At 44.3% G+C, this 13,408-nt stretch overlaps 1 protein-coding gene across 3 annotated transcripts in view; it reads right to left on the bottom strand.

The window, feature by feature from the left end:
* Positions 1-4,726: 4,726 nt before the first annotated feature.
* The window catches only part of PRICKLE2 (prickle planar cell polarity protein 2), a 337,833-nt gene continuing 329,151 nt past the window's right edge, over positions 4,727-13,408 (bottom strand). For all 3 annotated transcript variants that reach the window (XM_061128147.1, XM_061128148.1, XM_061128149.1), the window contains one exon: positions 4,727-10,910. In XM_061128147.1, the coding sequence (XP_060984130.1) occupies positions 10,036-10,910 (875 nt within the window). In that variant the 3' untranslated portion in view covers positions 4,727-10,035. The remainder of the gene's footprint in view (positions 10,911-13,408) is intronic.

The following is a 13,408-nucleotide window of genomic DNA, read 5'->3' as shown; positions in this document are numbered from 1 at the left end:
AATCAAGATGACGCTGGTCAAACCACCGATGACCAATTTCATCGGCGCTGTCTCTGCCTGTGCCTGTACACCCCTGAAACTCCCCTCTAAAACTCTTGCCCACTCTTTGTCGGGGCGGGGGTGGGGGAGTGGAGGATTCAGCCTTTGGACACGTCTGCCCTTTCCCCTTGCTATTACCAGACTCCTAAGTAAAGCAAACTTTCCTTCCCACCAACCTAGCGTCTCAAGTATAGGTTTTTGAGTAATGAGCAGCCAGACCGCACTTTCCATAACAAGCCCACCCTCTTCTTCAATGCTGTGCATCACTGCACATCTCTCTTTGATATACAGTGATATATATCTCTTAGAAAAAGTAAAGCCAGTTAAACTAAATTTCTTTTTCTGAAGACTGTCACTCCTAGGCAAGAGTGAATATATACCTGAGAGCCTTCAAAACTGGATTCTCAATGCCAGGCTCAGATCTCTCCTTCCCGACCAAAGGGCTTATGACTCAGCTTCTTTAGGAGTGGGTGGGCTTGGGAGACCTGTTCCTAGCTACATCAGACTGAAACGGAGGGTCATGCTGAAGGAGCAGATTCTGGGATTTCCCTCCTGGGTCAGTGGTTAAGAACCCATCTGTCAATGCAGTGGATTTGGGTTTGATTCCTGGTCCAGGAGATTCCACATGTCATGGAGCCACTAAGCCCTTGCATCGCAACTACTGGGGCAGCAGAGGATAAGATGGTTAGATAGCGTCATTGATTCAATGGATATGAATTTGAGTAAACTCTGGGAGATAGTGGAGAACCAAGGAGCCTGGTGTGCTGCAGTACGTGGGGTCACAAAGAGTTGGACACGACTTAGCGACTGAACAACACAACTACTGAGCCCATGTGCCTAGAGCTCGCGCTCCACAATGAGAAGTCTGCTCGCCACAACCAGAGAAAGCCTGCACATAGCAATGAGGACCCAGTGCAGCCAAACATAAGTAATTTTTTAAAAGCAGATTCTGGGGTTCTACCCCAGATCCACTGAATCAGAACCTCTGTGGGAGACTTGCATTATTGAATTAACTCTGCAGGCATTTCTTAACTATTCTCAAGATTCAGGCCTTTCTGGGGTGTTGCAAAATCCTATTAAATGTTTACGTTAGAAGACAATGAACACTCTCAGACAAGATACTAATGATATCCAGTTTCTGCCATCCTTTCTCTTTGGGTGGGACAGTAGTAGTAAAAACGGGGGCAGCAGCAACCACCACCACCACCACCAGGAACCACCACTAACATATTTCAAGCTCTTACAATGGCAGACACAGTGCCAAGAGCTTCATGTGCATTATTCCAATAAACCTAAATGACAATCCCACCATGCTCACGTTTGTTAGATAAAACCCGAGACACAGAGAGGACGCGGACATTTCCCAATATGACACAACTAGCAAGTGGTTGAGATGGGACTGGAAACAAAAGGGGAGTGGGGCAAAACAAAAGGTGTTGTAGCTGGCAGAATTCATCCTTCATGGCTGAATCAGGGTTGCGAGGAACACTTCAGTGCAAAGAGCAGCTTGTGCAGATATGTAATGTAACACTACATAAACACAGGGAGTGTGTGAAGGACCAAAATCCTAGAGCAGCACCAAAAAAGGAACTGGCACGTGTGTGGAGGTGAGGGAGTCATGGGGACCAGTTCCTGGGGGTCATTGCACATCTCTGTGCTCGTACCCATCTTTGCTCTTGGACCTGTCCTCAGCTGGAGCTTCTGCTTTCTTCATCTTCTACTGCTTCCCTCGTCTTCTACTTCCTCATCCTTCATATCCTTCATTTTATCGTGATGTGTATTGACCTGACCCCACCAGCCCACTCTCCTGACATATTCTCTTAGCTTCACCTCCACTGCCTCTTGGAATTTTTGTTTTCATTTTATTGCAGAATAGTTGACTCACGATGTTGTGTTCATTTCTGTACAGAAAGTGATTCGGTTACACATACATACATATATATACACACACACATTTTTCATATTCTTTTTCATTATGGTTTATTACAGGATATTAAATATGCTTTCCTGTGCTATACAATAGGACCTTGTTGTTCATCCATTCTGTGTATGATAGTTTTTACCTGCTTATCCCAAACTCCCAATCCATCCTCCCTCCATCTTGCCCTCCATCTTGGCAACCGCAAGTCTGCTCTCCACATCGATGAGTCTGTTTCATAGATAAGTTCATTGGTGTCATAGTTTAGATTCCACATGTGAAATTATATGGTATTTGTCTTTGTCTAAATTATTTCACTTCGTATGATAATCTCTAGGTCCATCCACGTTGCTGCAAATGACATTATTTCACTCTTTCTTATGGCTGAGTAATATTTTATTCCATATAGATACCACACTTTTTAAAATTGCATTAAATTTCATTTAGTAGCAAAATTTGATGACGATTTGTGTATTGTCCCCACAGTTTCTCTTTTTAACTGTTTATTTCGTAGTGGAGTGTAGCCAATTAACAATGTTGTGATAGCTTCAAGTGAACAGCGAAGGGACTCAGTCATGTACATACACTTATCCATTGTCCCCCAAACTCTCCTTCCATCCAGGCTGCCACGTAACCTTGAGCAGAGTTCCCTGTGCTACACAATAGGTCCATGTGCCACACAGCTGGTTATCCATTTTATAGCAGTGTATACCATACCTTCTTTATCCATTCCTCTGTCAATGGACATTTAGGTTGTTTTCAAGTCTTGGCTATCGTAAACAGCGCTGCAATGACCACTGCAGTGCATCTGTCTTTTCAAATTACAATATTCTCCAGATATATGCCCAGGAGTGGGATTGTAGGATCATATGACAACTCTATTTTAAGTTTTTTGAGGAACCTCCATACTGTATTCCATAGTGGCTGTGCCAATTTACATGCAACTTAATTTACCTTCTTAAGAGAGAAAATCCGACTGGTCCACTTTACCATGTCATGCTAGGTCACTCACAGATTATGGGTTGGCTGCCGTTCTTGATTCCTATCATTTTGCTGAGGCATAGGAAGACAGGGCTCATACAGTGAAACCATGCTTGCCTGATGGCCACGCTCCCCAGGAGGGTGTGTGAGCAGAACTAACACGGCCACTGCCATCTCTAAAGCCTTCATCTGAAGGCTCTCAGAAGGGCTTGTAATAACTCCCATCTGCAGCTCCCAAGTCCTCGTGCTTAGGGTGGGTGGGACTACTTACTGTTTCAGATTTCTCATCTAGTAGAAAGTCAAGTACGCAAACTTCTTTAGGATCGGAATCTCTGCTTTGTATACACTGCTGTTTTCTAAGTGCCCAGCACAGAGCAGGCTTCTCAATAACCTTTGCTGAGTGAATGAATAAACAATATTGCAGTATCCAGCAGCTCCCAAATGTTGTGAATCAGACATGGGGAAATCTAATTTACATGCTGCTTTGGTCTTGGCTCCCAGACAGTATTAACAGCATCCTAACCAGAAAACATCCATGCATAGAACTCTTCACACAATCCACTTATTATTTGCTTAGAAGCAAATACAAATATTTTCAGCCATCTGCTGGTTTCAATTCCTGCTAATAAGTGAAAATTAACTGTGTGGCCCAGGGTTGAAGTCAGTTTCAAGAATCCTCAAGGAATGAAGATACTAAGAAGGTACAAAGCATTTTAACTGGTGGTTCTCAACCAGCAGTGCTTTTTGTCCTCAGGGGACACTCAGCAAAGGGTAGATATTTTTTTTTTTTTAATCATGGTAAAATAAAGGTAACATAAAATGTGCCACTGTTGAATGTACAGTTCAGTAGTAAGTACACTTACATTGCTGTACAACAAATCTCCAGAATTCTCACCTTGAAACAGAAAATGTATACTCAAGATCTTCCCATGAGCTCTTACCAGCCCCAGGTGACCATCTTTTCACTTCGTGTCTGCGAATTTAACTACTTTAGGTAGCTTATAAAGGCAGAATTGCACACATCTTTCTGTGACTGACTTATTTCACTCAGCTTAGGGTCCTCAAGTTTCTCCATGTTGCAGCATGTGTCATAATTTCCTTCCTTTTAAAGGATGAAGAACAATTCATTGTATGTTTGGATCACATTTAGCTTATCCATTCATCATCAGTGGGCATTTGGGTTGCCTCTTTTAACTATTATGAATAATGCTATCAAACACGGGTGTACTGATTATTTCTTTGAAGCCCAGTTTTCAATTATTTTGGGTATATATCCAGAAGCAGAATAGCTGGATCACATGGTGGTTCTGTTTTTTAATTTTTTTGAGGAACTCCCATACTGTTTCCACAGAAGATGAACTGCTTTATATTTTTACCAATAGTGCAAAAGTGTTCCAGTTTTTCCCCATCCATGCCCATGCTTGTTATTTTCTTTTTCCTTCTTTGTTTTTTAAAAAATACCCTAATGGGTGTGGTGTGTGCAAACATTTTTAGTTGTCACAACTTGGGGCAGGGTGCTACTGGCATCTAATAAGTAGAGGTCAGCAATATTGATAAACATCCTACTATGCACGGGATGGTCCTATGCCTGCCACAAAGAATGGACTGGACCAAAATGCAGATAGTGCCCAGGTTGAGAAATCCTGATCTGAACAATCAGGTTCATCTTTCATAGCAAATCTCACCTCTCCTGACATCTGCAGCTTCTCTGTTCTTTTGCTGAGATGCTCAAAGGCAAAGACTTCCAAAAACCTGGAAAGCAATGGAAGACTGAGAAGAACGGCAACATTTCTTTTATTCAAATTTTATTGGAAGTTTACAAATGTATTACAGACATCAGTAAAACATCATATCCATTTCACAGGGCACGGATCTCAAGCAAAGTGTTCACAACAGTCTCTGGCAGAGCCCACACCAAAGGTCCACTGCAGACCTTCTTAACAAATAGCTCGACACCCGACACACAACACAGACTCTGGTGTGCCTTACCTTCTCAGGCCCTTTGAGGTTTTGTTTACAAGCTTGGAATTAAAGCAGAAGATGGAGAAAATGATCCTGTACAGGAAAGAATGCGTTTAGGAGCAGGAGAACTGCCGAGGTCCTCATCTGCTAGGGAAAAAGGAGGACCCACAGGCCTTAGAATGCGAAGTCAGGGTCCAGGATAGAACCAAATACTTTATGGAGAAACATGGAAATTAACTAGAAAGGCTTGAGTAACTCTCTCTGAAAAATTTAAAAAGGCCTGGTCAGCGACCTATGGAACATCAATGGCCAAATACTCGGTAGGGTGAGGGACATCTCAAAACTCTCAGGATAGAATAAGACACTCCCCCCACCCCCTCATGGATTCTGTATCTAAACCACAGAAGTAATTTCTAACACAATGTTAGATACCTGTTGGGAAAAGCTAGTTTGGGGAAAGCTATAAGCAGGAAGTAAGCTTACAAACTAATACAGCCCCCAACAGTAAGTCACACTTTCTGGGAGTCTTGCATTGAAGGGACTTCTATTTTGAGAAAATGGAAAGAGACCGCAATCCTTTTTAACTCTAACCTTGATGACTGCTTCCGAGTGGTCAGACAAACAGGCTCTGGTGTCAGCTGAGGCCCCAAAGGGACTGACCACTGGAGGCAAGACAAAACTCTCATTTCCATGTCTCTCATGCTTTAAAGAAACATACCTCAAAAGGCAGCAATCTGGAACTGCCTTCAAGATTGGCAGAGGAGGCTTGGCTGAGTTCTGTACCTGGAATGCTGTCCGCAGAGTCCTTTTCAAAGCCCTGAAGGTGCTAAACAGTTGCTGATAGCAACCCTTCTGGCATGAAATCCTCAGATGACTGATTTCATTGTCCACTTTTCTTTGTCAAACATAGATCCTCCTTCTTATGCATTAGCATCTGGTTTCTGTTAGAGAGAAATATGCAAAGAGCACTTCTCCTTGGAATTTAAGTATTTGTGTTGTTCTTTGTTAGAAGGTGGGACTAGAAAAGAATGGGACAGACTCTTATCTTACCTCTGCAAAATGGCAAACACAGATTGCTTATAACTGGCCAAGAATCCAAAAATGGAAAAGGAGGCCAATGAGATTTGTTTCTGTTTAGCCTAAAGAAGTCAGCCTCCTTTAGCATCTGCAATACAGGGGAACAGGGATTGGCATCGCACAGTGATTTATGGATGATACTTCCTGAATAGCTGGTGAACTGTTTTGGGAAAATGGCAAGAGTCCAGGGTAGAAACACAAGGAAGAGTCAGTTCACAAGTAAGATTTGTTATCAGACAAATGGAATCAGTTCGGATCAACTGGTCCTGGCTGGCTAGAGTGTTGCAAAGATTTCTGAGGCTGCATCCATGCTCTCTGAAGGGTTCTATCTAGTTCTATCTGCCCACAGTATAGTTAGGGTAGAGACACCCCCACCTGAACTCAACAATGGCTAGTGGTACCCAAGAAGCAGAAAGCTGTTGCAGAAGAGGAAAATATGATCTTGTTGTATTGAAGAAACATCCTATAGAATGGGACAAGGGGAAGAAAAAGAGCTACCCACAGTTCCCAATGAGAAATGACAAACTGCTTGTTTGTGGGGCTGGCAGAGGGTGGACAGAAGGTGACTAAGGTGGATGGGGTCAAACAACCAACTCTAAAAACTACCCCTACCCTTGAACATTGGCAAAAACTGAGAAGTATGTTTTTGGTTTCCCTGACCTCACTTACCTTCATACTTGGTAGAAATCCCAGAACTCTATGACAGATGGAAGGCTACCTGAATGCCACCAGCCTGCTAAGAAACTTGCTCATACTATCAAGGTTGATATGCATTGGCAGGGCCATTCAGAAAACTGTCACTGACTTCTGACTTGGGAAAGGGCCAGTTTTGTTGCCAATGAACTGAGTAGCAACAGGAAACGAAATGAATGCTAAAGTGTGGTTTTATCCAAAAGATAAGAAGATCAATATGAGGAGAGGTAGGAAGAAAAACCAAACCAAAGCATGAGAGAAGAAAATAAAGAGGGAAAAGATATAGTTTTCTAAAAACAGTCTATTAAAGATGAAATGATGATCGAAGAAGAGATGACTGCAAGCCCCAGCCGTGGAGGAAAGCTTGACTAAGTAAGAGCTCCTGGTGATGATCAGGTAAGGATCCGATCCAGCCTCAGAAAGGAATGCGCTGAATTTTAGGGAATGGGATTCTGGGATGTTACGTGTTAAGTTATCACTAAGAGGCAGAATTCCCAACACAGTGATGACCTGCTCTCTCTCGGGCATTCCCTTGAAGGTTCTATCCTCGCGATGATGATGATTTACCTGGCCTCTACCAGCAATCTCCATGGGACGCCTGGTTGCATCTGGGGCGGGGAGGCGGCGTCTGCAGTGGTGGACAAGATGGAGGTGATCTTGCTTTTTACACTGTCTGACCCCGAGACTCGTATCTCACCACACCTCCAGCTCTGACTAATTGAGTTGATGGATGCTCCCTGGGCAGCTAGATCGGAAACTGCTTATTCCTCTCATCCCTTTGCATACTACTTAGTTGTCCGTGTCTAGGGCACTTTCTTCTTTCTGCGGATGGTGGTCAAAGCCTCACTGGGGAAATGTTAAGAGGTACTCTAAAAAGGACAGATTAAGAAAACAACGTTTACTAGGAGAATTTCTTTCCTCGGATTCCAGGCCACGGAAGACAGACATTATTTTCAGTTATTTGCTAAGTTAAATGATCTACTTTTTCTCTCTCTTCTTTTTCCAAAATGCCTTTCTATTCTCATCAATCCAGAAACTTAGAACTCCAAATTGGACTCGCCCGGTTTCTACCAGAAACCTGCCACGTTGGTACCGTGGTGGTATACATTATGTCTTTTATCAGTTTGCCAAGCAGTTTACAAACTCACTATACAAACTTAATAGAGTTAATTCTCCAGAGGCTTGGATAATTAATGAAGCATTTAGATATGAAGAAAGCATGCGGAAAACAGCCACAACCAACATTTGCATCGCTTTTTCAAAAACATCAGTGACAATGACAAATGTCATATAAATACCTGAAAAGCAAATTATTTTAATACATCCTGAATGGAGTGCCACTTCCACATCCTTTACAGCCTTCCTTCCCCAGACCCATGTGGGATGGTGTCTAAAAAGCCACTTTCCACATCCTCTGCATAAAAAAACACTAGAAAATATTAACTACTATACTGAAAAGAGACCACGCTCACCTCACCATGGCAGATGGCCACTGAGATACACTGTACACTACATTGACAGTACATCTCACTACAGGTGGGTCCCCCAATGGATTATTTCATCCACAATCCATGAAGGGAAGGAGGAGAATGGAAGTAAAAGCAAGCGCTTCACTTTTAACCGAAGCTAGGTAGGAGGTTTTATTTTACTATAAACAACACAACCGTTAAATGTCTTCTTTAAGCACACTCACTTGTGAGCTCATTTTCTATCTGATTGACGGTCCCCAAAATTCAAAATGGAAACCTCTCTTTCAGCAACGTCTGTTTTCCAGAACCATAGCACAAAATCTCCTGAGCGGCTCAATCTTTCTGGGCAACCCAGATACTCTGATTAGAGAATGAGTTAAACTGGGTTTTGTTTTGTTTTTCCCACCAGCACCGGGGGGTGTTCAAAGGTGGTTCTCACCTCTCCTATACTTCATTTCTGGAAGTTCTTCTCTGCTCTGACTTTCCTTCATATTCCCCTCCAGCCTCTACCCTTGACCTGTGGGCGGGGATTCTCGTGCCCTTCAGCCCTGGCAGTTTGCTGCCTCCCATCCCCTCGAAGTCAAAGCTTTGATGCATCCTTCCATGCCTGCAGGTCTGTGTCCCTGACATGAGTGCTGAGCGGGTGGAAGCGGCCCTCCATCTCCACATATGACCTACAACCTAGAAAGCACCGTCACTCCCAGAGCCCCTCGGAACCTTTCTGGCCTGAATTTCCCAAAGCCAAAGTTCATTTGCGCTGAGGACAACCGGTTGTCAGGCTACGGCAGCTGTTCTGTCTGCCTTGGTAAAGGAAAGCGGATAACACAATCCAGGAAACGAGCACCAGGAAATAAAGCCACACTCAAAACAATGTCATGCTGACGTCACACAACAGCACCACTCACAGTCACTTTTGTTTTCCCCACAGGACAGGTCAATGTGAGCAACGTCAATGTTTCCAGCGGGGATGGCATTTCTCACAGAACTCTACTGACACTGGTTGGTTTTTCTAATTGGCAGAAGTTACATTGGCAATTATAAATTAAAAAAAAAAATTGCTATCACTTTGTAGAGAAGAGATTCTACTGAGGGTGGGAACAGACTTAAGGATGGCTCCTTAAGATGGATGGAGCATCAAATGCTTTGGGTGTAACAGGTAATTTGGTTTTTTTTTTTTTTTTTTTTAGCCACAAAAAGCCAAATTGAATAAAATTCTTTGAAAAAGGTCTCACTGACATGTAACAAATTTGTATAGAAAAAAAGAAAAAAAAAAAAGTGGTCGTGGACCACCTTGTAATACTACTCAAAAGACAATGCTAGACGTGCATGCAAGGCTCCACTGAGTCCTACGATATAGAAATTCCTTTGATATTACAAAATACAAAAATATTTTATCAGAACTCTCATTTACATTGCATTTACAATGGACATGTAAATAACTTAGTGTGGGGTCCTGGCTAATAAACAAATTACTTACTGGAAAAAGGGTCCTAAAAGGAAGAAAACCAGAGAGGCTATATATATATATGTATATATATATATATATATATATAATGTGTGTGTGTGTATGTATATATATATAAGCGAGCAGGAAACAATTTTGCCATCTTGCCAGTGGCAACTCAACACAAACGGTTGGAGAAGGAGGTGACCAACCCTGGCCTCTGTTGAGTCTACAGCGTTTCCAAAGTGAAATGTGCAAATAATGTTCAACATGCCAAGAACTGTGACTACCTATGGAGTCAATAGGTAACCTTGCCTCCATCAAGGGAGAGCTCCTCTCATCTCTCCCTGGAACCCCCCACCCCCAAAGCGCTTTAAAATTTCCAACAGTGCAAGTTTCTGAATCTACATTCTTAGTTCCCATCTTCCCCCACTCCCTGAACCCCCATCGGATTAAGAAATGATACAGTTTTTGCTCTTCTGTCTTTTCCTGCTGTGCAACTGTCCCCTGCCACCTAGCGTGGAAGACTTGGGGAGGCCGTAGGAGCTGTATTTGTGCAGTAACTCATCACTGGTGACATATCGCAGGTGGGCGGGCTGGGGGATGGGTTCTCCTAGGAAATAGCCCTCGTTGTCAGACTCGGAGGAGGAGGAGCAGGTGGAACACCAATCGTACTCGGCGAAATAGGGGCCCCAGCGCTCCCCAAAGGCGTTCTGCAAAGCCAGGTCCGACACGGTCCGGGGGCACCGGCCATACAGGTCCCGCCGAGACCCCTGGCCCAGGCTCTCCTGGAAGCTCCGCTGGCGCACGAACTGATCATAGTCCTCCCTGGCTCTGAGGGGGGGTCTCTCCTTTAACTGAGAGAGGGCCTCGCGCTCGCCGGCCAGGTGGAGGGCGTTGTCAGAGCGAGAGCGTCGGGATCGCCGGGACCGGTGGGGCCGGAAGCGGCGGTTGTCGTCTCGCGAAGTGGCTCTCCTCCGCGTGCGCTCGCTCATGGGCTGGATCCTCACGCCCTCCGCCCCCGGCAGCTTGCTGCCCGCCATCCCCCCATCGAAATCAAAGCTCTGATGCATCCTTCCGTGCGCCTGCAGGTCTCTGTACCTGATCGGGGTGCTGAGCGGGTGGAGGTTGCCCTCCATCTCCTGGTACTGCTGGGCGGACAGCAGGCTGCGAACTGACTCGGCGCTGCGGAACTGCATGGACGAGTTCAGCGTGCCCATGTTGCTCAGCTTCTCGGACACATTCATCCCAGAGTCTTTGCTGAGATCGGGCATGGAAAACCGGGAGAGGTGCTCCTGGCGCTTGGCGCCACCATCCGCGGAGAGGCCTGGGGGAGACAAGAGGTCAGGTTCACGGAGGTTAACACAAATGTGCAGCGATGAGGATTCCGTCGCCGTGGGTCACCGAAACCGTCATCTAACCGGGGTCCCTGCAAACCATCGCACAGTTGTACTCTGCACAAAAGCTTGCTCATAAAGTATGTGGTAGGGCTCTCTCCACTCCACAGTGGGCCAGCGTCCACCTAGAGGGGGCACCTGGGTAAAAAGCATTCAAGATTTTTTTTTTTGACTAGTCATGCTTTCAAAGCTTCATCAAAATTACTTAGGAGCCTATCCTCTGTTCAGAATTTCACTTTCCAAAGTGCTTCAATCACCTCTTTGGTTCTAACGATGATCTATAAGCTCTACAGAAGGCATTCTGGACAAAGAACCTTTAAGCTTCAGAGGCAGGGCCATGCCCAGGTACTTCCTAGCAACACTGAGCCTAGAGCTGAGTCCCATATTACTGCACCACCTCACTTCCACCTTTAGCCTCCAGTAATTTCCTGGTCTGCCTGCTGTCCCTTGGCCTCTATCCCAGATATCTTGAAAACCAACTGACTCCCTGGAAGTAGACAGAGGGATATTTACCCTCTCAGTCTGTTTAGTAGATGACTGCTCCAGGATTCCAAATGGGCACCTCGCAGTCAGTGATGTCGGTGGGACTCTGGGGGTGGGGATGGGGGCAAGCAGCGACCCTAATGCTCTCGAGCAGCAGGAGCCCTGCAATCCTGGCAGTGCTGTCACCGCCATCATTGATCCTAAAAGCATTTTGAAGGTAGGAGGAGATTCTTGACTTCAGTAACTTCCATTTTGTCCATTAAAAACAGCACTCTTTCTAAAAAAGCAGTTTAAGAATGGACCTGGAGGCAAAATTTCAGCATTTCTTAATCATTATCAATGAAAAAGAACACCAATTTTGCCGTTTCTGGTCACAGGCGACATGTCTTTGAATTGCACTGGCCCATTATAACCCCTGCCACTGATTATTCCTCCCCACCTACTGGGGCCAACCACTTTCTCTCCCCTCACAAAACAAATGTTATGAGCACTGTGAAACACTACTTAGCAATATCTGTGTGTGCGTGTGTGTGCTCAGTCATGTCTGACTCTGCGACCCCAAGGACTGTAGCCTGCCAGGCTCCTCTGTCCATGGGATTCCCAGGCAAGAATACTGGAGTGGGTTGCTATTTCTTTCTCCAGGGGATCTTCTCAACCCAGGGATCGAACCCACATCTCTAGATTCTGCTGCACTGGCAGTTAGCTTCTTTACCACTAGCGCCACCTGGGAAGCAACATCTACTAAAGCTAAATACGCGGTTGTTATTTTAGTTGCAAAGTCATGTCTGACTCTTGTGACACTATTGACTCTAGCCTGCCAGGTTCCTCTGTCCATGGTATTTCCCAGGCAGGAATACTGGAGTGGGTTGTCATTTCCTTCTCCCAGGGATCCTGCCAACCCAGGGATCAAACCTGCATCTCTTGCATTGGGAGGCAGATTCTTTACCACTGAGCCACCTGGGAAGCCCAAAACTAAATATACATACGTATATGTATGTGTGTGTATGTGTATATATAGATACGAATTATGAATAAGTTGCTTTGAATACTTGTGTTACTTTTTTGGGTGATCTTAGTGTACTCATTTCTGTTGGGTATATAACCAGAGTGGAGATTCTATGCTTTGTTTTCATTTATTTATTAAATTGGAGCATAACTGATTTACAATGATTCAGGTGTTCAGCAAAGTGATTCAGTTAAATATTGTTTCATATATACATATATATAAATTCTTTCTAGACTCTTCACATATATACAAATATATATATATATAAATTACATATTCCAATATATAATTCTTTTCCAATGCAGGTTACTATAAGATCTGAATACACTTCCCTGTCCTTGTTGTTCTGTGACTTTTCATTGCCACTCTTGATTACATACCCAACAGAAATCAGTTTATGGGTCCAAAAAATGCACAAGGGTATTCAGTGAAGCTTTCCTTATATTAGTTCAGAACTAGAAACAATTTAAATGTCAGTTAACTGGAGAAGGACTTCCCTGGTGGCTCAGAGGGTAAAGCGTCTGCCTGCAAGGCGGGAGACCTTGGTTCTATCCCTGGGTCAGGAAGATCCCCTGGAGAAGGAAATGGTCACCCACTCCAGCATTCTTGCCTGGAGAATCCCATGGACAGAGGAGCCTGGTAGGCTACAGTCCACGGGGTTGCAAAGAGTTTGACACGACTGAGTGACTTCACTCACTCACTCTAACAGGAGAAAGGATAAATAAATTGTGGTATTTTCTACCATTCCCCATTATAAGGATTTAGACAGGACTTTTTTGAGAAATGGCTAATTCCAGGATTGGAGGAAGGAAGGACAAAGATGAGTGTGGAACATCTTGTTATGTTCTGAAAGGTAAGGAAGTGTTTAAGACTAAAAAATGAAGGGGGGGCGGTTTTCAGAACACAGGTCTCAACTTCAAAGGGATCCCACCAGTCAAA

Source organism: Dama dama, chromosome 24 (assembly GCF_033118175.1).
Source record: "Dama dama isolate Ldn47 chromosome 24, ASM3311817v1, whole genome shotgun sequence".
NCBI classification, from domain to species: domain Eukaryota; kingdom Metazoa; phylum Chordata; class Mammalia; order Artiodactyla; family Cervidae; genus Dama; species Dama dama.
This window is presented reverse-complemented; position numbering and strand designations above follow the sequence as displayed.